General features: G+C 38.1%; 1 protein-coding gene across 4 annotated transcripts in view; it reads left to right on the top strand.

Moving 5' to 3' along the window:
* The window catches only part of DNAH8 (dynein axonemal heavy chain 8), a 332,430-nt gene that overhangs the window by 72,149 nt on the left and 234,958 nt on the right, over positions 1-25,323 (top strand). For 3 of the 4 annotated variants that reach the window (XM_032862300.1, XM_032862302.1, XM_032862301.1), the window contains 6 exons: positions 7,595-7,675; positions 8,089-8,205; positions 9,023-9,142; positions 16,774-16,909; positions 18,323-18,438; positions 22,212-22,318. In XM_032862300.1, the coding sequence (XP_032718191.1) occupies positions 7,595-7,675; positions 8,089-8,205; positions 9,023-9,142; positions 16,774-16,909; positions 18,323-18,438; positions 22,212-22,318 (677 nt within the window). The remainder of the gene's footprint in view (positions 1-7,594; positions 7,676-8,088; positions 8,206-9,022; positions 9,143-16,773; positions 16,910-18,322; positions 18,439-22,211; positions 22,319-25,323) is intronic. The other variant, XM_032862303.1, reaches the window with a different exon arrangement.

Genomic DNA, 25,323 nt, shown 5'->3' with positions numbered 1-25,323 from the left:
CTTATATATTTCAGCTATTAACCCTTTATCAGATATATGATTTGTAAATATTGTTTCCCATTCCATAGCTGCCTTTTCATTTTGTTGATGGTTTCCTTTGTTGTGCAGAAGCTTTTCATTTATATAGTCCATTGGTTTCTTTTTGCTATTGTTGCTTGTGGTTTTGGTGTTAAATCCAAAAATCACTGCCAGGACTGATGTCAAAGAGTTTACCTCCATGTTTTCTTGTTGGAGTTTTATAGTTTCATGTCTTAAACTTAAGTCTTTAATCCATTTTGAGTTGATTTGTGTGTGTGTGTGTGTGTGTGTGTGTGTGTGTGTGTAAGATAGGTGTCCAGTTTCATTCTTTTGCATGTGATTGTCTAGTTTTCCCAACACTATTAAAGAGACTGCCCTTTTACTATTGTGTAGTTTTGGCTCCTTTGTATATTTTTGCTTCTTTGTACATTAATGGGCCATATGCACATGGATTTATTTCTGAGCATTTATTCTGTTCCCTTGTTTATTCTTTATTTTATTTTGCTTTATTTTATATTCCAATATGTTAACATACAGTGTTATATTCCCTTGTTCCTTCTTTATAGTAATAAAATACTAATGTGCAACTAGGAGAGTGGGAACAGAAAAGGAGGAAAGGAATTAATAACTTCAAAACTATTAAGTAAACTTTGAAACAGCTTAATATTATTTATTTTGGGAAAAATTAACCTGAATCCACATTTCCCAACACACCATGCAATAAATTACAAAATGATCAAAATTTTTTTTAATTAATTTTTTTTAACATATATTTTTATCCCCAGGGGTACAGGTCTGTGAATTGCCAGGTTTACACATTTCACAGCACTCACCATAGCACATACCCTCCCCAATGTCCATAACCCCACCCCCTCTCTCCCAACCCCCTCCCCCCATCAACCCTCAGTTTGTTTTGTGAGATTAAGTGTCACTTATGGTTTGTCTCCCTCCCAATCCCATCTTGTTTCATTTATTCTTCTCCTACCCCCTTAACCCCCCATGTTGCATCTCCTCTCCCTCATATCAGGGAGATCATATGATAGTTGTCTTTCTTCGATTGACTTATTTCCTAAGCATGATACCCTCTAGTTCCATCCACGTCGTCGCAAATGGCAAGATTTCATTTCTTTTGATGGCTGCATAGTATTCCATTGTGTATATATACCACATCTTCTTTATCCATTCATCTGTTGATGGACATCTAGGTTCTTTCCATAGTTTGGCTATTGTAGACATTGCTGCTATAAACATTAAGGTGCATGTGCCCCTTTGGATCACTACATTTGTATCTTTAGGGTAAATACCCAGTAGTGCAATTGCTGGGTCATAGGGTAGTTCTATTTTCAACATTTTGAGGAACCTCCATGCTGTTTTCCAGAGTGGTTGCACCAGCTTGCATTCCCACCAACAGTGTAGGAGGGTTCCCCTTTCTCCACATCCTCGCCAGCATCTGTCATTTCCTGATTTGTTAGTTTTAGCCATTCTGACTGGTGTGAGGTGATATCTCATTGTGGTTTTGATTTGTATTTCCCTGATGCCGAGTGATATGGAGCACTTTTTCATGTGTCTGTTGGCCATCTGGATGTCGTCTTTGCAGAAATGTCTGTTCATGTCCTCTGCCCATTTCTTGGTTGGATTATTTGTTCTTTGGGTGTTGAGTTTGCTAAGTTCTTTATAGATTTTGGACACTAGCCCTTTATCTGATATGTCGTTTGCAAATATCTTCTCCCATTCTGTCAGTTGTCTTTTGGTTTTGTTAACTGTATCCTTTGCTGTGCAAAAGCTTTTGATCTTGATGAAGTCCCAATAGTTCATTTTTGCCCTTGCTTCCCTTGCCTTTGGCGATGTTCCTAGGAAGATGTTGCTGTGTCTGAGGTCGAAGAGGTTGCTGCCTGTGTTCTCCTTAAGGATTTTGATGGATTCCTTTCTCACATTGAGGTCCTTCATCCATTTTGAGTCTATTTTCGTGTGTGGTGTAAGGAAATGATCCAATTTCATTTTTCTGCATGTGGCTGTCCAATTTTCCCAACACCATTTATTGAAGAGGCTGTCTTTTTTCCATTGGACATTCTTTCCTGCTTTGTCGAAGATGAGGTGACCATAGAGTTGAGGGTCTATTTCTGGGCTCTCTATTCTGTTCCATTGATCTATGTGTCTGTTTTTGTGCCAGTACCATGCTGTCTTGATGATGACAGCTTTGTAATAGAGCTTGAAGTCCGGGATTGTGATGCCACCAACTTTGGCTTTCTTTTTCCATATTCCTTTGGCTATTCGAGGTCTTTTCTGGTTCCATATAAATTTTAGGATTATTTGTTCCATTTCTTTGAAAAATATGGATGGTACTTTGATAGGAATTGCATTAAATGTGTAGATTGCTTTAGGTAGCATAGACATTTTCACAATATTTATTCTTCCAATCCAGGAGCATGGAACATTTTTCCATTTCTTTGTGTCTTCCTCAATTTCTTTCATGAGTACTTTATACTTTTCTGAGTATAGATTCTTAGCCTCTTTGGTTAGGTTTATTCCTAGGTATCTTATAGTTTTGGGTGCAATTGTAAATGGGATTGATTCCTTAATTTCTCTTTCTTCTGTCTTGTTGTTGGTGTAGAGAAATGCAACTGATTTCTGTGCATTGATTTTATATCCTGACACTTTACTGAATTCCTGTACAAGTTCAAGCAGTTTTGGAGTGGAGTCTTTTGGGTTTTCCACATATAGTATCATATCATCTGCGAAGAGTGATAGTTTGACTTCTTTGCCAATATGGATTCCTTTAATTTCCTTTTATTGTCTGATTGCTGAGACTAGGACTTCTAGTACTATGTTGAATAGCAGTGGTGATAATGGACATCCCTGCTGTGTTCCTGACCTTAGCGGAAAAGCTTTCAGTTCTTCTCCATTGAGAATGATATTTGCGGTGGGTTTTTCATAGATGGCTTTGATAATATTGAGGTATGTGCCCTCTATCCCTACACTTTGAAGAGTTTTGATCAGGAAGGGATGCTGTACTTTATCAAATGCTTTTTCAGCATCTATGGAGAGTATCATATGGTTCTTGTTCTTTCTTTTATTAATGTGTTGTATCACATTGATTGATTTGCGGATGTTGAACCAACCTTGCAGCCCTGGAATAAATCCCACTTGGTCGTGGTGAATAATCCTTTTAATGTACTGTTGAATCCTATTGGCTAGTATTTTGGTGAGAATTTTTGCATCTGTGTTCATCAAGGATATTGGTCTGTAGTTCTCTTTTTTGATGGGATCCTTGTCTGGTTTTGGGATCAAGGTGATGCTGGCCTCATAAAATGAGTTTGGAAGTTTTCCTTCCATTTCTATTTTTTGGAACAGTTTCAGGAGAATAGGAATTAGTTCTTCTTTAAATGTTTGGTAGAATTCCCCTGGGAAGCCGTCTGGCCCTGGGCTTTTGTTTGTTTGGAAATTTTTGATGACTGCTTCAATCTCCTTACTGGTTATGGGTCTGTTCAGGCTTTCTATTTCTTCCTGGTTCAGTTGTGGTAGTTTATATGTCTCTAGGAATGCATCCATTTCTTCCAGATTGTCAAATTTGTTGGCATAGAGTTGCTCATAGTATATTCTTATAATTGTCTGTATTTCTTTGGTGTTCGTTGTGATCTCTCCTCTTTCATTCATGATTTTATTTATTTGGGTCCTTTCTCTTTTCTTTTTGATAAGTCCGGCCAGGGGTTTATCAATCTTATTAATTCTTTCAAAGAACCAGCTCTTAGTTTCGTTGATTTGTTCTATTGTTTTTTTGGTTTCTATTCCATTGATTTCTGCTCTGATCTTTATGATTTCTCTTCTCCTGCTGGGTTTAGGGTTTCTTTCTTGTTCTTTCTCCAGCTCCTTTAGGTATAGGGTTAGGTTGTGTACCTGAGACCTTTCTTGTTTCTTGAGAAAGGCTTGTACCGCTATATATTTTCCTCTCAGGACTGCCTTTGTTGTGTCCCACAGATTTTGAACCATTGTGTCTTCATTATCATTTGTTTCCACGAATTTTTTCAATTCTTCTTTAATTTCCTGGTTGACCCATTCATTCTTTAGAAGGATGCTGTTTAGTCTCCATGTATTTGGGTTCTTTCCAAATTTCCTCTTGCGATTGAGTTCTAGCTTCAGAGCATTGTGGTCTGAAAATATGCAGGGAATGATCCCAATCTTTTGATACCAGTTGAGACCTGATTTAGGACCCAGGATGTGATCTATTCTGGAGAATGTTTCATGTGAACTAGAGAAGAATGTGTATTCTGTTGCTTTGGGATGAAATGTTCTGAATATATCTGTGATGTCCATCTGGTCCAGTGTGTCATTTAAGGCCTTTATTTCCTCGTTGATCTTTTGCTTGGATGATCTGTCCATTTCAGTGAGGGGAGTGTTAAAATCCCCTACTATTATTGTATTATTGTTGATGTGTTTCTTTGATTTTGTTATTAATTGGTTTATATAGTTGGCTGCTCCCACGTTAGGGGCATAGATATTTAAAATTGTTAGATCTTCTTGTTGGACAGATCCTTTGAGTATGATATAGTGTCCTTCCTCATCTCTTATTATAGTCTTTGGCTTAAAATCTAATTGATCTGATATAAGGATTGCCACTCCTGCTTTCTTCTGATGTCCATTAGCATGGTAAATTCTTTTCCACCCCCTCACTTTAAATCTGGAGGTGTCTTCGCGTTTAAAATGAGTTTCTTGTAGGCAACATATAGATGGGTTTTGTTTTTTTATCCATTCTGATACCCTGTGTCTTTTGATTGGGGCATTTAGCCCATTAACATTCAGGGTAACTATTGAGAGATATGAATTTAGTGCCATTGTATTGCCTGTAAGGTGACTGTTACTGTATATTGTCTCTGTTCCTTTCTGATCTACTACTTTTAGGGTCTCTCTTTGCTTAGAGGACCCCTTTCAATATTTCCTGTAGAGCTGGTTTGTTATTTGCAAATTCTTTCAGTTTTTGTTTGTCCTGGAAGCTTTTAATCTCTCCTTCTATTTTCAGCGATAGCCTAGCTGGATAGAGTATTCTTGGCTGCATGTTTTTCTTGTTTAGTGCTCTGAATATATCATGCCAGCTCTTTCTGGCCTGCCAGGTCTCTGTGGATAAGTCTGCTGCCAATCTAATATTTTTACCATTGATGTTACAGACTTCTTTTCCCGGGCTGCTTTCAGGATTTTCTCTTTGTCACTAAGACTTGTAAATTTTACTATTAGGTGATGGGGTGTGGACCTATTCTTATTGATTTTGGGGGGGGGGTTCTCTGAACCTCCTGGATTTTGATGCTTGTTTCCTTTGCCATATTAGGGAAATTCTCTCCAATAATTCTCTCTAATATACCTTCTGCTTCCCTCTCTCTTTCTTCTTCTTCTGGAATCTCAATTATTCTAATGTTGTTTCGTCTTATGGTGTCACTTATCTCTCGAATTCTCCCCTCGTGGTCCAGTAGCTGTTTGTCCCTCTTTTGCTCAGCTTCTTTATTCTCTGTCATTTGGTTTTCTATATCGCTAATTCTTTCTTCTGCCTCATTTATCCTAGCAGTGAGAGCCTCCATTTTTGATTGCACCTCATTAATAGCTTTTTTGATTTCAACTTGGTTAGATTTTAGTTCTTTTATTTCTCCAGAAAGGGCTTTTATATCTCCCGAGAGGGTTTCTCTAATATCTTCCATGCCTTTTTCGAGCCCGGCTAGAACCTTGAGAATCGTCATTCTGAACTCTAGATCTGACATATTACCAATGTCTGTATTGATTAGGTCCCTAGCCTTTGGTACTGCCTCTTGTTCTTTTTTTTTGTGGTGAATTTTTCCACCTTGTCATTTTGTCCAGATAAGAGTATATGAAGGAGCAAGTAAAATACTAAAAGGGTGGCAACAACCCCAGGAAAATATGCTTTAGCCAAATCAGAAGAGATCCCAAATCGTGAGGGGGGAGAAAGGGGATAAAAAGAGGTTCAGAAAGAAAACAAAAAAAAGAAACAATTAAAAGAAGAAAACATATAAAGAAAAAATATAAAAAGGAAAAAAAAAATATATATATATTAGATAAACTAGTTAAAAAACGTTAAAAAAGAAAAGGGTAAAAGTTAAAAAAATTTAGCAGTAGAAGAGAAAAAAAATTGAAAAAGAAAAAGAAATTAAATTAACCGCAAGGCTAAAGAATCATGGGGAGAAAGCCATGAGCTCCGTGCTTTGCTTTCTCCTCCTCTGGAATTCTGCTGCTCTCCTTGGTATTGAAACTGCACTCCCCGGTAGGTGAATTTGGTCCTGGCTGAGTTTCTTGTTGATCTTCTGGGGGAGGAGCCTGTTGTAGTGATTCTCAAGCGTTTTTGCCCCCAGCGGAGTTGCACCGCCCTTACCAGGGGCCGGGCTGAGTAATCCACTCCGGTTTGCTTTTGGGAGCTTTTGTTCCCTGAGCGCTTTCCATAGAGTTCTGGAGGACAGGAGTAGGAGTGAAGATGGCGGCCTTCCAGTCTCCGGCCCAGAGCAGCCTAGAGCCCGGGGCCCCACTCCTCAGTGCACCCTCAGAGAACAGCACCCAGTTACTCCTGTCACCCTGGCCTCCTGCCGCGCTCCAAGCTGACCAAGCCTGCGACCGGTTCAAGGTAATCCCGAGCTTAGAGCTCACTCCTCGGCTCTGTCTCTGTAGCCGGCTTCCCCGTTCTAATACCTGCAAGCTCTGCGACACTCAGACACCCCCGATCCTTCTGTGACCCTGTGGGACCTGAGGCCACGCTGACCCCGCGTGGGCTTCACCCCGGTTAAGACTCTGGAGCGATGTCCCTCAGCGGAACAGACTTTTAAAAGTCCTGATTTTGTGCTCCGTTGCTCCGCCGCTTGCCGGGAGCCGGCCCCTCCCCCCGCGGTCTATCTTCCCGTCGCTTTGGATTCACTTCTCCGCCAGTCCTGCCTTTCAGAAAGTGGTTGATTTTCTGTTTCTAGAATTGCTGTTCTTCTCTTCGATCTCGCGTTGGATTTGTAGGTATTTGCAATCTTTAGATAAGCTATCTCGCTGATCTCCCGCTACCTTAAGTAGTCTCAGCCTGCTGCTTCTCCTCCATCTTGACTCCGAAAACCCAAAATGATCAATTTTTACTGATCATTATGGTTCATCTCTAAAAAATATCTAAAAGAAAACAGAAAAGCCTATTAACTGTGATTGTGCATACATTTATTTTGATTCAAGAAAAGAAGTGTGGCATCAGTAACAATATGCTTTAATGTGTCAGAAGACAAGGAACAGAAAGGGGAAAAATGTATAATGACAGCTACTGTGAAAAGATAATTATCCAAGCTATTTGAAATAGCAAAATACCGAAAAATAATTAAATAATAAATACAAAACATGCAACTTTAGAAAGTTTCACTGACTTGCTGTTTAAAGGATATGTTAAGGTAATTTACAGGGGAAGAAAAAGTATGATAAATTAATCTAAATTGAGGCAAGCAGCCTTAATCTTGGCAGGACTATGAGGAAACAGGTATAATGAAACCTTCCTGGTATGGATGAAAATATGACCTGCTTTACAATAAATTAAAGTCACACATACCATTTTGACTTTCAACAGGGTCTTCTGCAGTATTATGAAGACTTATGTCAGGAAGTACCTTCGGTGTTTGTCAATCTGATGACCCCTAAAATGAAAAAGGTTGGTAATGCTAAAGGTTTATATTATTTCCCTGTTGTTTAAAATTAGATCCCCGTTCTACAGATTATGGATTTTAGAACATCTATTCTTGCCTGGATCTTCTGTCTTTCTAGTTCAACATTAGAGCCTTATTTTTCCTATAGAGTGATTTCTTGTCAACAAGTTTTGTTGCCTTTGAAAAACAACTAAATCTCAATAATGAGCACTTTCTAAGAATCCATGATTCTTCATGGACAAAGATGATTAAAAAGCAAAGTCACCTTTACCAGGTATAGTGGAGGGAAATATAATTAAGGAAATATAACATATGATATTTCCAGGTAATAAAAGAAAGCTGTTTTTTTTTAATTTTTGTAAACGCAGATATTCCTGCTAATCATGGAAGCTGCTACTTTTTTTTCTTCTTTTTCTAGGTGGAATCTGTGTTGAGACAAGGGCTCACAATATTAACATGGTCGTCTTTAACACTGGAAACCTTCTTTAAGGAGGTTGACTCAGTTTTGAATATGTTCAATCAACTTTTAAAGAAGGTATGATACATACATTTTAAAAAACTACATACATTCATACTCAGGCTATAAGGAATAGTTTGTTTACCTATGAAAGCTAAAGGGTGTGACTTTTAACTAGAAGGACTCCTATTAAGTTAAAAAAATAATGCTTTATGTTTCTCTTGCTGCTTTGGGACCTTTTCATTTAGGGTTGCTTTGTTTTTATCTCTGAATTACTTGCTTTCAATTTGTTAAAATGGCGGTTCATCTCCACCGTGCAGTTTAGAAAATGGGATAATGGTAGACCGTGGAAAATGGCAGAATATAATGCTTAAATATTAATATTAATACATCTACTATTAGTTAGTTGAGGATTCATCTAATTGGAGACTGCCTATCGATTTCTGACATCTTTGCTATGTGGATTATGCATGCCTTTAGATGTGCTATCTATGATGGCAGCCTTGTATAACAGACAAAACTTGGAGATTTGGGAGTCAGCTAAACCTAGCTACAACAATCTTCCTTTTGCTATGTATGTGTTCCTTCCCAGGTTATTTTACTTATCTGAACCTTTGTTTCTTTAGCTATATAACTTGGACAGTAAGTGAGTCATGGACCAGAGTAAGGATTAAAAGAGATAACACATAGGAGATTATGGTACGATGCTTGCTTGCTCTATAAAACTTTATTTCCATTTTAAGCCTTCTTTGCAGATGTACTCTTAAAATTTTCACCAAATTGTGCTTGGCTCAAGGCCCAAGTTTCTAGATATATCCCTCTAAATTAGTTTATAACTCAAGTACATTTGGATGAAAGAAGAGTTTTCCTCTACATTTATTTTTCTTGTTGGTAGATCAGTGACTTGTGTGAAATGCATATTGATACGGTTCTAAAGGAGATAGCCAAAACTGTGTTAATTTCCCTGCCCGAAGGGGGTGCTACCAAAGTAGAAGACATGTTGACGCTCAATGAGGTATGCATTTATCTATTATGTTTTAATCATAGAAATCCTGCCTCATAAACCTAACATGGAAAACCTAACAGTGGAATTCTCTATCAGTAGCATATAGACATCCTAGCTTTTTTGGAAAGCCTCAGATCCAAAGATTCAACATGGTTTCAATAGCTCAAACCCACGGCCACACCCTGGACTGATCTTTCTAATATTCTCAACCTCAGGCTGGAGTCTCCTGGGTTGCTAGCAGTGGCTCACTCTTCTTCCTTTGATGGGTGACCTCGAATGTCTCTTGGTTTTAACTACCACAGACTTTACCTTAAGCCACTCACAGAAATCTAGAAGTCATCTGGAATCCTTTCCTCACACCCATTTCTAAATTGTCAGTCTTCAGAATTAGTGAGGTTTTTGCCTTTTACTCCAAGTTTGCTTGAATTGCCTCTTCTTTTCCATACTTACTACCCTTTCCTATGTCAGGCCCTTAAGGTTCATTCTGAGTTTAGCAACTGATATTATGATCTAACTGGTCTCTCTGCCTCCATATTTGGCCCTGCCATATCCATTCTCCACGTTGCCACTCATGATCTTAAATCCTTCAAGAGCAGTTTCATCCGGTGTCTACAGGACAAAACCTAACCTCCTCAACATCACAATATACTGAAATTCTTTGAGTACATATTTATGCTCCATTGGCTCAAAATCACAAAGACAGGAACCCTGTCTAATCATTTTTGAGGCCTGGCACATAGCAGTCTCTCTCAGAAATGCTCACTTTATGTCTTGAACCCACTTTATGTCTTGAACCAGATTCTTTCTTTCTTTCTTGCCTGCTGTGTGCTTCAGCTACACTCACCCTGCTGGTTTGGGTCACCTTGCTCGTGTCAACCAAAGGTAGCTCTATCTCAAGGGGTCCAATCCAGCCCATGGGATACAGGAACGTTTGCTTCTTTTTCTATGGAAATGCAGACTCCTCTTGCCTTTAGGGGTTTGGACAGCCAGCTGGCCTCTTGCCTTAGGACAACTTAGGCATAGATCAGCTCCTCTATCCCCCAATTCTAGAGGACATGGGTCAAGGTCTCCAAGTGGTCCCTTTGGTGTACCCTACACTTATTTCTACCTGATCTCTACCAATGATCATACTTTCTTTCTATAATCTCAAGATGGGCAAAGGTCTGATGGTTGCCTCCTCTGCTACCATTTAAGAACTACCTTTTGCATAAACTGTAGGATCTTAATGTCATTTGTTCTCAGCATTGGGGCTTTGGCTATAACAGGGACAACACAAAATGGCCCATTTTTATATCTTGTTCTTGGAGCATGCAAGTTTAAAATTATCGTGTCTTCCTGACCATTTGTTCCTTCTATCACTGTTAAGCTTTTAATCTTTGAAGACTATTTTATTTGTCATTATTATAGCTACACCAGACTTTTTTGGTTATTATGTTCCAGATATATCTTTCTCTAGTCTGTTTTTTCCAACCATTCTGGGTTCTCCTATTTTAGGTTTTTTCTTCTAAAGAACATTTAGCTGGATTTTGTTTTTAACCTACTGTGAAAAATGTCTTTTTTTTTTTGCAAGTTACTATATAAATTTAATGCACTTGCAGTTAGAATTCCTATACATTTATTTATCAAATTGCATTAAACTCTATTATTTTAAAATGATAAATAATGAAGAATAGGTAATAAAAAATTTTATTAAAGCCATTATAATCAAATCAATATGGCATTAACAGAAAAAATATATAATTTAGAGGAACAAAGTAAAGACTCTAGGAGAAAAAGAGCACAATAAAAAATTAATACACCGTCAAATGTAATATTTTAGTTCAGTGGGGAAAATGATGGATTAATTAAATTGTGCTAGCACTGTTTCTCAGGAAGAAAATATGATTAGGCACCTCTCTTTTTTAATTGTTGAAATATACTTGACATAATGTTAAATTAGTTTCAGGTGTACAACACAGTGATCTGACAATTCTGTACATTACTCAGTGCTCACCACAATAAGCATAGTCACCACCTGTCACCATACAGTATTACAATATTTTTGACTATATTCTGTATCCTGTACTTTACATCTCTCTGATGGATTTATAGCTAGAGGTTTGTACCTCTTAATTCTCATCACCTATTTTATCCATCTCTCCACCCTCATTCCCTCTGGCAACCACCAGTTTGTTTTCTGTATTTATCAGTCTGTTTCTGTTTTGTTGTTGTTGTTGTTGGTTTTGTCTGTTTTTTCATTTGATCTTTTGTTTTGTTTCTATCCATGTTGTTATAAATGGAAAGATCTCATTCTCTTTTATGGTGGGAAAATATTCCATTGTTTCTACATATCACATCTTTATCCATTCATTTATTGGTGGACACTTGGGCTGCTTCCATAATTTGGTTATTATAAATAATGCTGCAGTAAACATAGGGGTGCATGGATCCCTTTGAATTAATGTTTTTTTTTTCATTTTTTGTGTAAATACCCAGTAATGTGATTACTGGATCATAGCGTAGATCTATTTTTAACTTTCTGAGGAACTTCCATACTGTTTTCCAGTATGGCTGTGCCAGTTTGCATCCCTATCAATAGTACAAAAGGGTTCCTTTGCCTCCACATCCTCACCCAACACTTGTTTCTTGTGTTTTTTATTTTAGCCATTCTGACAGGGGTGAGGTGGTGTCTTATAATTTTGATTTGTATTTCCCTGATTGGGGACATTGAACATCTTTCCATATGTCTCTTGGCCATTTGTGTGTCTTTTTGGAAAATGTCTTTTTGGCGTTAAAATTTTTTCCATCTTTGTTCACTGGAATCCTTCAGGCTGGCTTCTATATTTTTTTATATGACTCCAGTAGTCTTTGAAAGCTCCCTTGCTTTCTGGAACTATAGGGTATCATGGGCTCATGTTGTACATTTCCTGTCCCAGATCTGGGATCACCCATTTCTCCAGTCAGCCCTCATTCCTTTCCACTTTACCAGTACAAAATAGTATATGAAGATCATAATTTGGTTCCTAGGAAAGACACTCAATTTTAAACTTTTAGCTATTCCTTATAGTATTATTTCTGCATCTCCCAAGTAGTATATCTGGGGTACTACTTCTTGGATTGACAAATTTGCACATTATTTGCTTCCTGCTTTAATAAGTGAGCATTTATTTCTTTGACCCTATCCTCTATCACTCCTCCCTTGTTTTCTCAATATAGTTATAAAATAATTTTTGGTTAAACAATAATGGTAAATAGCAACACTTAATTATGCCCATACAAATATTTAGCCAATGCAGAACCATATATTGTACATGTAATGTGTTTTTTCTTAAACAACTTTTTTGTTTTGCTTGGGGTTTCTAATTGTTTCTGTTTTCACATGTTCTTTCAAATACACTATTATATCGGACTCCCAATTTTCCCCCCAAGAGACTTCCTCTCAGAGCCCTCTGACTACCTGTTTTTAACCTGGGTTGATTAGTCTCTAGGTCAGCTGCAAAATTATTAACCTGGAACTCTCCCTGTCTGTTCTGTTTCCTGAATTCTGTATTATTCTAGGAGGGACTGCCCTTCAGATGCTGAAAAGACCTTTTCTGAGCAAATGAAATTTTCCAAAGAAAAAGTCTCCTGCTTCCTGCCCCAGGGGGGTGGAGAGGGTGCTAGGGGTAATTTCCTGCCTGTCATTTTCTTCTCACTCATTCTTGAATCTGACTCTATGCACTTCACACCAGGTCTTAACTTATAAACAAGCAGAATACAAAGGAACAGGAAATACCTCTATCAGTATCCTTCTTTTTGACCCATTTACAATGATAATCATTTTCTACTGGTATGTACCTATAACTGTTGTGGAAGAAAAATTCACACTACCAGATAAAATTTACTTTGCACACACTAATGAAGAAATTTTATATGCATAGAAAGAGAAACCGATCACACAAATCAGGGAAACTAGAATAGATAAAGTGTGATCGAGTTTGAATATGGTGATTGCATTGATATCCCACCAGCAGATGCTATTACTATTAGATAAGTGATAAGTTAAGATAAAAGGGCTGGAATTTTGAAGAGTGCTTTGCCAATCAATATGTGCCAATCACTTGCATCAGACGGATCCAAGGTCTAGTGATACAAACCTGTCATCAGGTGGGCCTTTATAATGAAGGCAGAGTAAGATTTATAATGACAGGGCAAGTCTGGTAATATTCTGGACAGAAATAGTTTTGGAAACACACTACACATACTGCTAATTTTGGTGGGTGGTTAGTGTGGGCCAACCGGTGGTTTCAAACCATATTTGGGAACCAGCGATATTCACAGTCCTGGACATGGTCCTTGACTTGGAGCATCTAACTGTGGTTTTAGGTGAGATTATGTTCTTTTTAAAAAAAAGCTATCATCCACCGGCTTCACTTTGGATCCTTTGCTCCATGATGCTGAGCCTGGGACTCGGCAAAGTGCATTTATCCTTGGCCACCTGGCTTCCTTTTAGACTTTGCCAATAGTGGTGATAGAAGGAGGGTGGAGGAGAAAGAAGAGACTTACCCTTTCCGGCTTTTCTTTCTGTTCCCAATATAGTCAGACAACCTCTCTTGGCTGGCAGTGGCAGTTAATCCTAGGTGCTAGCTTTTTCCAGCCCTTCCAGATCTCGCTTCTTGGGCTTCTCAGATGTACCAACCCCACAAAGCCCCGCCCTGAGGCAGGAGCACTGGCTGGGCAGCTCCCTTACTTCCCAGCTCCAGGTTCTAGAAACTCCAGCCTCTTGCCTTTGCTCTTCCAGGTTCGGGAGCTGCTTCCTGCAGTAACTCTCCGTGTGACCTTTGTGTCCCTTTTTGCCTTTTTTGAGTCCTTTAACAGTTGTTTAATCACTTCTCTATATTACGTTCTCTCATTCTGTCAGGTAGAATAGCTGGTGCGGCATCTGTTTTCCTGACTGAACCCTGACTGACATATCTGTATCTCGATAGGTACACAAAGGGAATAGAAAAATCAGGGAAATGTGATCCCAGTTATGATAGGAAGACTGGTAAATACATCAAAGGGTATTAAAAGTTATTTCAACCAAATCAGCTTGGCTCCATAGAGACAGAAAGTCGATTGGTGGCTGCCAACTCTGTGAAGATGGGTGAACGAGGAGGGACTGCTAATGGGTCTGAGAATTCTTTTGGGGGGAGATGAAAATATTCTGGAAATAGCAGTGATGGTTGCACAGCTCTGTGAATATACTAAAAACCAATGAATTGTATACTCTACAAGGGTAACCTTTGTGGTATTGTGTTGTGAATTGTATCTCATTTTAAAAAAATAAAAAAGAAAGAAAATTAGTTTGATGGTTTTCCGGTCTGTCCCTAAACTGCTCTTCGGTTCAGGCTGCTCTTCACTGAGTTCGGAGAAGCCTCATGGAGGGAGTTCCAACCTCTTTTCAAAATCTTGGTCCTCCGGATGGGCCCCAAATCCCACTTTTTTTTTTTTTTAAATCTTTATTTATTTATTTGACAGACAGAGATCACAAGTAGGCAGAGAGGCAGGCAGAAACAGAGAGGAGGAAGCAGGCTCCCCGCTGAGCAGAGAGCCCTATGCGGGGCTCGATCCCAGGACCCTGAGATCATGACCCGAGCCGAAGGCAGAAGCTTAACCCACTGAGCCACCCAAATCCCACTCTTTCTTGCCCTCTTGGCAACCTTCCTCCCACAGTCTTCTTCCCTCTCTTCTCTATCTTCATTCTTCCCCTCCACCGGACCCCTCCTACAAGCAGTCTAATACGTTCTCTTGTCTTTTCCTCGTCAACAAACAAAAACCTTCCCATACCTCCCTTCATTTCTCATTCACAGCCCAACTTCCCATGCGCGCTGCCTTCACTTTCCCATCTTTCACTTCCCATCTCCATTTGTGCTCCCCAATTCCTGGCTTAGATTATTTCTGGCACGAATTAATATTTTTAATACCTTTATGGAGATATGATTCACACAACATAACAACGTACCCATTTAAAGTATACAGCCCAGTGGTTTTAGTGTATTTACAGAGTTGGGCAACCATCATCACAGTTTTAGAACATCTTTCATCTCAACCCTTCCAGCCCTGGGCGACCACTAATCTCTTCAGAGTTGTTTGTTTTCCCTGCTCATCTGACGTGGCTCTCACCACTGTCATTCCAGTGTTAACCACTGTGTTGAATTAATCAGAAAGGCTGGAATGAATAAGTGATGGACCCAGGTGGGAAGCGCTGGCGCGGTGGGTAGGGCATCGGAGAATATCTTCCAGGTCGGAGGAGGAACGCCACTTCTTCTGAGACTGAGAAAAGAAGAGGGTGGGCTCAGATACACACAAAGTGGAATAAATGCGAGAGAGAGAGAGACTTAGAAGTAGCTCTCTCAATCCAGTAGTCAAGAAAGGAACATGCAAAGGCAGTGCATGAGAGATATGGGACTTTCTGAGGCTTGTCTGTGTGGAGGTTTTTGCTTAGACAGGCTCAGATCCCCTTGCAGAAGTGAGTTTGAAGGCCCGTGTCAGCTGCTCCCTTTTATTTTTCTATTCCCTAAAAGGTATGGACATCATAGACATGTCAAAAGACCTGTTCAATCTCATAGGCCAGTTTTCTTTTCTGAATTTAATTAGTTCTTAGTTTCTTCCCAAAACCTATTAGAAAAGTTCAGAAAGGCAAAGCCCTGGGTTTAAAATCAGGCAACACTAGTTTCAAACTCCTGCGTTGTCCAGTTGCTATGTGACCTTGGACAAATTGCTGATTCTTTGAGCCTCGGTTTTCTCATCTGTGGGGACAATGATATTACCTATCCCAAGAGGTTGTCATTTAATTAAATGGGCTATTACATGGGAAGCTCTTAAACAGATGCTTGGCATAAATGAGCTTCATGCTCACTTTAAAACCTTATTTCGTTTGAATCTCAAAGCAACTCTTTGGTTGTCCTTTTTTGAAACCACTTCTCATTTTCAATGTTTGACATCCTTATCCCTCTTGTTCTTCAGCTTTCTAAAAAAAAAAAATTGTTTTTCTTTATTTCTTTCTTTGTTTTGTTTTTGTTTTAGTTTTTTAAGTAAACTCTATATTCAGTATGGAACTTGAACTCATGATCCCAAGGTTAAGAGTCTGTTCTACCTACTGAGCCAGCCAGGTGCCAGTCATCATTAAATGTGAATGTAGATGTTTACGGGTGATTGAGTCAGATAAAAGTCAAAGACTTTGAGTTTTTCTTTTTCTCTCTTCCTTTTCTTTACTTGGACCTTAGCAGCTATGCCTTTAGCCATTTACAGTTTTGGATCTAGAACATTATGCTACTGGCAACTATCTCTAGTCATTTTATTTTCTTCTTTTTTTTTTTTTTTCAAGAGTTTATTTTACTTGACACAGAGACAGTGAGCAAGAGAAAGAGTAACAGAGAGCAAGCACAAGCAGGGGGAACAGCAGGCAGGGGAGAAGCAGGCTCCCTCTGAGCAAGGAGCCTGTAGTGGGGCTCAATCCCAGGACCCTGGGATTATGATCTGAGCTGAAGGCAACCGCTTAACCAACTGAGCCACCCAGGCACCCCTCTCTAGTCATTTTCAAGTGATGTTAATTATACTTTTAGAGATTAAAGTTATATTAATAGTTTTTACAGTATTTTAAGCATCTGTAAATTAATAGTCATTGCCTTATTTAATAGACATACACAAAAGAATGGGCTGATATTCTAAACCACAAAAGTAAGCATGTGGAAGAAGCTGTCAAAGAACTTATATTAATATTTGAAAATATTTATGAAGTTAAGTACAGTGGGAAAACAGCAAAACCATTACCAGGTAATTTTGCTTCCTAGTTACAGTGTTTGAGTTATGATATTATAATCACAAGAGTGATGGATATGTTCTCAAGCGGGTGCCTTCTGCTTAACAGGTACCCAAATTCCAGACTCCCTGAAGGAAAACATGTTCAGCATACACTACACCATTTGCACAAACTACTTAGGCACACGGAACCCTTTATACCAGCTAGAGAATGGTGGGAATCAGATGCCAACCAAGGACCAATGTTGCAAACAAGTCTTAGGCCTGCTATGTTAATCTCTCTCTTTTTTCTTTTAGCACAACATGCTAAAATGTCTGGAGACATTTTTGGTTGTCATATAGCAGAGGGGCTGCTACTGGCATCTAGTGTGTAGAGCTCAGGGATGCTGCTAAACATTCTTTAGTGCACAGAGCAGCCTTCAATAACCAAGAATATCAGTAGGGCTAAGACTAAGAGCTTAAATAACTATCCACAACCTTGGAACTAGAGGGTATTATGCTAAGTGAAATAAGTCAATCAGAGAAAGACAATTGTCATATGATCTCATTGATATATGGAATTTAAGAAAGAAAGCAGAGGATCATAGGGGAAGGGAGGGAAAAATAAAATAAGACAAAATCAGAGAGGGAGAAAAACTGCTAGAGACTCTTAATCATAGGAAACTAACTGAGGGTTGCTGGAGGGGAGAGGGATGGGGAATGGGGTAACTGCATGATGGACATTAAGGAGGGCATGTGATATTATATAAGACTGATGAATCACTGAGCTCTGCCTCTGAAACTAGTAATAACTATATGTTAATTAATTAAATTTAAATTAAAAAAGTAAGTATCCATGGCCTGTCTTATTTCACTTAGAGTTTTTCCTACTTAGTTTAATTAGCTTTCTTCAGAAGTGTCGAAAACTCCAATTAGCTCATTAAGTTAAAATGCTCAAAAGGTTAACACATATTTTATTTATTTTATTTTTAATTTTTATTTATTTGACAGAGAGAGAGAGCACAAGCAGGGGGAGCAGCAGAGGGAGAAGGAGAAAAAGACACCCCACTGAGCAGGGAGCCCTATGGGGCTTGATCCCAGGACCCCGAGATGACCTGATCTGAAGGCAGACGCTTAACACTTTGAGCCACCCAGGCGCCCCAACACATATTTTGGAAAGATAATATATAAAGCCCACTTAAAATCTTTCTTAATTCTGTATACTAAGAAAGAGTATATTTAAAGAGTATTTCTTAGTAGGATTACGATTCTGTTGAGATGGGTGATTTAAATTGAATTCAAAGATGATTCCTACTGAAACAAGTCTTAAATTTTTAGATTAAAAACTTTTAAAGAAGAGGTTTCCTAAGAAGATTTGGGTATGTGGAATACACTAAATGCTCAACATTAAATGTTATATATATATACATTTTTGTTTTTTATCTGTAGAACAGAGGAAACATGTTGTTTTTGGAAGTGAAACAGAAGAGGGTGAAAGCACTGATTACGAGGCTAATATCATTCCTGAGGTTGATGTTAATGATAAAGAAGATGAATTTAAGAAGGTATTTATTATGACATGACTTCATGCAGTTTAGCTGAATTATGACTCCTTGGGCTGTAGATGACCCCAAATGATGCTTCCTCTAGGCAGTTCTGCACCCAACCTGTGTGGACTTATAACCAACCTGGATTTATACCAAAATCCAGAAAATGTAATTTTTAATTCTACACTGTAGGATCTTGCAAGATCTAGCCATCCTTCTAGTTTTCCCCAACACCATCAACTTTTAAAGTGATTCATCAATACAATTTATAAACTCATCTCCCTGTATTGTGATTGGCTATGTTTTCTTATACAGTAAATGTCATACTTGTGGGGCTATAGTGCTAGTCCATCCAACCCAAGAGTGGAGAACTCTGTTTTCAGTTATTGTGTTTAATTGAGTTACCTATCTTGCAAGGCCAAATTTTGATTCACTTGGGTCCAAGGATCTGCATTTTTTATTAGCATCCCTGGGATAACCTGTGGACTCCCCTCCAGGAGAAACCCAGTGTGGGCAGACTTTCATGTTGTGCTGAGATGTGTTGAGAATGAAGGTTGACAAGGACATATGGGGTTTCTTGTTCCTTTTTAGGCCTCACCCTTCTGGTCATGCACAATTCTGAATGCCACTCCCACATTTGTGCTAATTCCTACTTTCTCCTCCTCCTGCCAGTTTTCTTTTAATCCCTCGTCTTCTTTTACTTCTTCCATTTTACACACTTTTACACCTCTAACGAACACTGTAATACAGTTTTGGAAATAATCAGCACACATCTGATCCACTTTCACCTTCTTGCTCAAGGAGGTTATCACCAATGGATAGAAAAGCCCTTCTCCACCACTGAGACTAGATTTTAGCTGTAGATTTCTTCTCAATCCCGTGCTTCAGGTGGCCATCATCAAGTGGCAGGAGGCAGCAGGAGAGAGGAAGTGTATGCCCCTGCTAGCAGTCCTCCTCTTCCAATTGCATTCCCATTGACACTGGCTGGGGTCCTTAGACCAAGGCTGATGATCATCAGAGTCTCTTGAATTGGAGGATCACTTGGAGCTGCATGAGTTCCATCACCCCTCAAATCCATCATCCTCCACATTGCTGCCAGAATGGTCTCTCTAACATAAAAATTGGACTATGTCATGCCTGTGTTTTAGCCTGGTAATTCACCGGCACTGATCCTATTCCTCTTTGCTCAGGCCTGATAACTCTGCCTTCTGACCCAACTCAAACTGGCTGGTCCACCCTATCCCAGAGGACGTAGAAGGGTGTAGAAGCAGAGAGGAACACAGAAGCAGAGAGGAACAGAGCCTGGGCCTGGAGCTGTGACTCACTGTGCTAGCAAGACATGGTGCCCAGATCCCTGCCCAGGCTCAGTATTTGTCCTGTGCTCTAACCAATAAACTTGGCAACACCTTTGGGGGGAAAGAAGGGCTTAGAGAGAGCGGCAAACCATGGTCCCAGGGTGGTGGAAATTTCGTCCCATATATTTTGGTATTGTACAGTTTAATTTTTTTTTTAAGATTTTATTTATTTATTTGAGAGAGAGAATGAGAGAGAGTGAGCACAAGCAGATTCCCCACTGAGCAGGGAGCCTGAGGTGGGGCTCGATCCTGGGACTCCAGGATCATGACCTGAGCTGAAGGTAGATGCTTGACGAACTGAGCCACCTGGATGCCTTTGTTGCCACCTTTAGAGAGGCAGGTTCTCACCCTGCCACTTGCACTAAGTTCCCTGGGCCTGAAGTTTTGTGCGGAGAGATCTTGAATGGTCCCTAACATTGGGGCATGTGGCTGCTAGTGTATCATTTATGGATGCTTTCAGTTTTTTCCTTTAGATCTGTTAATATTTGCTTTATATATTTTGATGCTCCTGTTGGGTGCATCTACATTCATAAATGTCCTATCTTCTTGCTGGGCTGACTCCTTTTATCATTATATAATGCCATTCTTTGTCTTTTTATACAGTCTTTGTTTTCAAGTGTGTTTTGTCTGATCTGAGTAGGTACTTCAGCTTTATTTTCATTTCCATTGCATGAAAGATCTTTTTCCATCCTTTAACTTCCAGTCTGTGTGTGATTTATTTCTGAAATGAGTCTCCTATAGGCAGCATATAGATGGGTCTTATTTCTTTATCCATTCAGCTACTTTGTGTCTTTTGTTTGGAGAATTTAGTCCTTTTCATTTCAAGTAATTGTTGATAAGCATATAATTATTGCCATTTTGTTCATTGCTTTCTGGCTATTTTTGTTTTCTGTTTGTTCCTTTCTTCTCTTGTAATCTGATGACTTTGTTTACTGTTATGTTTAGATTCCTTTCTCGTTTTCTTCTGTGTATTAAGTAAAAGTTTGCACTTTGTGGTTACTCTGAGGGTCACATAAAATATCCCATTTAAATAGCAGTCTTTTTAAAATTGATAGCAACTCAATTTAAACATATTTTAAAACTTTATTTTTTTCTTCCCCACCTCTAGTTTTTATAATTTTGGTAACTCACTTTATATCTTTTTATTTTATACTTCCTTTAACTATTAAAATTTTAGCTAATTTTACTACTTTTATCTTTTAAACTTCATGCTTGCTTTATAAGTCATTGGTTCACTACCTTTGTCATATATTTACTTTTTCCAATGAGATTTTACTTTCATATGTTTTGTGATTATTAATTAGTGCCAATATTTTTTTATCATAAAGAAATCCCTTTAACAATTCTTTAGGGCCAGTGTAGGTGATGGACTCCTTTAGCTTTTGCTTATCTGGAAAGCTATGAATCTCTCCTTAACTTTTAAATGATAATCTTGCCACTTGCCACATAGAGAATTTTTGTTTGGAAGTTTTTTTTTTTTTTTTTTTTTTCTTTTAGCATTTTGAATGTGCCATACTACTTCCTTCTGGCCTATAAAGTTTCTGCTGAAAATCTGTTGATTGCCTTATGGGGTTTCCCCTCGTATGTGAAACATTGTTTTTCTCTTCTCGCTTGTAGGATTATCTCTTAAATTATCCTTAACTTTTATCATTTTAATTGCAATGTGTCTGGGTGTGGATCTCTTTGGATTCATCTTAGTTGGAACTCTGGGTTTTGTGCATGTGGATGCCTGATTCCTTCTTCAGACTAGGGAAGTTTTTAGCCTTTTTTTCTTTAAGTCATTTTTCTGGCTCTTTTTCTCTCTCTTACCTTCTTGGTTCCCTATAAGCACTTTTACTACTTGATGTTAAAGATCCCTTAAAATATTTTCACTTTCTTAGTTCTGTTTTCATCTTGCTGCTTTGTCTGGGTGAGTTCCATTACTTTGTCTTCCAGCTCACTGATTTTTGTTCTTTTACTTCACTCAGCCTGCTGTTGAACCCCTCTAGTGTATTTTTCAGTTCAATTATAACTTATCTTTGGTTCTTTCTTTCTTTTTTAAGATTGTGTTTATTTATATGAGAGAGAGAGAGCACAAGCAGGGGGAGAAGCAGTCAGAGGGAGGAGGAGGCAGAGGGAGAGGGGGAAACAGGCTCTCCGCTGAGCAAGGAGACTGATGTGGGGCTCAATCCCTGGACACTGGGATCATGACCTGAGCCAAAGGCAGATGGTTAACTGACTGAGGCACCTAGGTGTCCCTCTTCAGTACTTTCTTGTATTTTCTCTCTCTTTATTGAGGTTCTCCTTACTGTGTTCATCCTTCTCTCAGTGGTGGGTAGGCCTGGCACTCAGTCTGGCTGTAGGACACGTCTGTGACTACTCTGATACATTGGTGTGTGGGGAAGCTTGCTATGCCACCATCTTGAACCCAACTCTCAATATGATTTTTTGTTACAGGAATGTAAAGAAGTCTATGCTTTCTTCTCTCATCAATTACTAGACAGTCTTCAAAAAGCTACGCGGTTATCTTTGGACACAATGAAAAGAAGAATATTTGTTTCAAGGCAAGTAGAAAATAAGCTAAGGTCTGGCAATACTATTGTAACATAATACTAATAGTACCTCTTATTTTTATTACTTTAAAAAATTTAAAATTTAAAATATCACATTTATGAAAAGGCTGTATGAAAATATGTGTGTGATACTTCAAGAACAGTGATCAAGTGAACAACCATGTTTCTGGCACCCAGGCCAAGACAAAGAACATTGGACACTATCAGTCCCTTTACCATTCCTTTCTCTGCTCACCCAAAGTTAACCACTATCCCAAATTCATGTTTATTATTGTCTTGGCTTTTCTTACACCTTACCATATGTTTGTATCCCTAATCAATGTATAATTTAATTTTTCCTGTATCTGAACTGTGTTCAGTATTATGTTTTTGAGATTAATCTATGTTGATATACTTTATTATACACAATCTGTTTATTCTACTGGTGATGGTCATTTGGGTTGTTTTCAGTTCAAGCTATTCTGAATAAAGCCTCTGTGAACATTTTTGTACCTGTCTCCTGCTACACTTGCTACGAATGGAAGAGTTAGGCCCTGGGGTATGTGCATACCTCACTTTACCATGTGATGTCTAACATGAGAGTCCCCAGGGTTCTTCATTCTTGCACACAGTTGGTATTGTTAAACTAAAAAATTCTTGCTAGCAAGGGTGTGTGAAGTTGTATCTCACTGAGATTTAAATGATCATTTTCTTGGTTAATAATGAGCTTGAACATGTTTTCATGTTTATGAGCCATTTGTGCCTTCTTTCCCTTGAAATTTATGTTCTTTTCTTTCTCTTATCTCAACTTGGCTTCTCTTTCTTTTTTTCCTTCCTTCATCTCTTTCTTTTTTGCCCATTTTTCTGTTGGATTGGACTTATTCATGGATGTTCTCAGTATTTTACTTTGTTGATGATAATATAGCAGATGTCTTCTCCCTCCTGTGCCTCTCTTTTCATTCTCTTTATGGTATCTTTTACTGAGTTTAGAGTATTCAAGTTTATCAATCTTTTCTTTAAAATATTCAAATTCATTGATCTTTTTCTTGTGGTTTTTATGCCTTTGAAAAGAAATCATTCCTTACCTCATAATGTCTTCTAAAATTTTATGCTATTGTCTTTTATATTTAGGCATTTAATCCACATGGTATTGATTTTTGTGTTTAATATGAGGTAGGAGATCAATATATTTTTTCACATGGCTAATAAATTGAGCAAATGAAAGTTGTTGAAAATATTACTTTTCTCTTTGAGAGATTTATTTATCTATTTAAAGACTTCATTTATTTGGAGGAGAGAGAGAGATGGTGAGAGAGCACAAGCAGGGAGAGGGACAGAGGGAGACAGAGAAACAGACTATCTGCTGTGGTGGAGCCTGACTCAGGGCTTGAATCCTGGGATCCTGAGATCATGACCTGAGCCAAAGGCAGGCGCTTAACTGACTGAGCCACCCAGGTGCCCCAAGAGAGTTATTTAAATGACACTGAATACCTCTCCATTTAAGTCTTCTTTAGTATTTCTCAATGATGTTTTATAATTCTCTGTGTAAAAGTCTTGCACATTTTTGTTAGATTTATTCATTGACTATTCATGGCTGAATTTTAATTTATTAAAATTAAATCAAGTTTATTTAAATTAATTATTTAATTATTAATATTGATCATTTAATTATTAAGATTTAAATAAATTTAATCTATTTAAATTAATTTAAATAAATTAATCACATTGTTATAATCTCCCAATGTGTTGTGAGCACATTGGCAAATTGACAAATTTTCCTTCTCTTTTGGTCAGTTCTTGTTTTATGTGCTTTAAGCCTATTCTTAAAGGTGTGTAAAAAATCATAGTAGTTAAATCTGTTTAGAACACTGTATTTTTTATTTTATTCCTTTATGTTTGTTAATCCTAACTCCTCAAATTCTTTTTTTTTTTTTTTTTTAGATTTTATTCATTTATTTGACAGAGATCACAAGTAGGCAGAGAGGCAGGCAGAGAGAGGAAGGGAAGCAGGCTCCCTGCCAATCAGAGAGCCTGATGTGGGGCTTGATCCCAGGACCCTGGGATCATGACCTGAGCTGAAGGTAGAGGCTTTAACCCACTGAGCCACTATGTGCCCCTCAAATTCTTTTTAGTCTGTTATTAATTTTACTTTACCAGCTTTTTTTGGTATATTGCTTTTTAAGCCTTTGTTTAAATATTACTGTACAGTTTTTGTTGTATTTCTTAAAAGATTATTTTTTAAAGATTTTATTTATTTATTTGAGAGAGAGAGAATGAATGAGAGAGAGAGAGAGCATGAGAGGAGAGAGGTTAGTGGGAGAAGCAGACTCCCTGCAGAATAGGAACTCCGATCCGGGACTCAGTCCTGGGATTCCAGGATTATGACCTGAGCCGAAGGCAGTCACTTAACCAACTGAGTCACCCAGGTACCCGTTCTTGATTATTTTTATTCAATCTGATTATCTCTGCTTTTAAATAGAGTGTAATTTGTTTACATTTTTTGTGATTTTTTTCATGTAGCTATACTTAATTTTTGACATTTCAGTTTGTGTCTTCTTTTAGCATCTGTTTTCTTTGGTTCATTTCATTACCTCTGTTATCTTTGGGATGGATAATATTTTCCTTCCCATATTTCAGTTTTTTAAGTAGTTACCCTTAAATTGAGAATACATATATCTTGCTCCAGTTTTTAAAAAAATACAATCTATGGTTTTTCAGTTTTCTGGTCTTATTTTTAACTACAAAGGCCTTGGCATGCTTTACTCACTGAACTGTATCTACCTTGTTATTGCTGCTTGATGGTTTCATTTTACCTTTTTTTAAACAAGAATACTGGCATATTTTATTACAATCTCCAGATTCTTCTGTATTTCTTGTATCCCACTGGTTCCTTAGTCGGGGTATCTGAGGTTATAAACTCTCTTATTCTTCATTTTAAGTCTGAAAAAAAAATTTTTTTTTTTTTGCTTTCTTTTTTTTTTTTTAAAGATTTTATTTATTTATTTGACAGATAGAGA

Source organism: Lontra canadensis, unplaced genomic scaffold (assembly GCF_010015895.1).
Source record: "Lontra canadensis isolate GAN:19392208 unplaced genomic scaffold, GSC_riverotter_1.0 scaffold23, whole genome shotgun sequence".
In the NCBI taxonomy this organism is placed as follows: domain Eukaryota; kingdom Metazoa; phylum Chordata; class Mammalia; order Carnivora; family Mustelidae; genus Lontra; species Lontra canadensis.
Note: the sequence above shows the minus strand (reverse complement) of the source record. Positions and strands in the feature narration are given on the sequence as shown.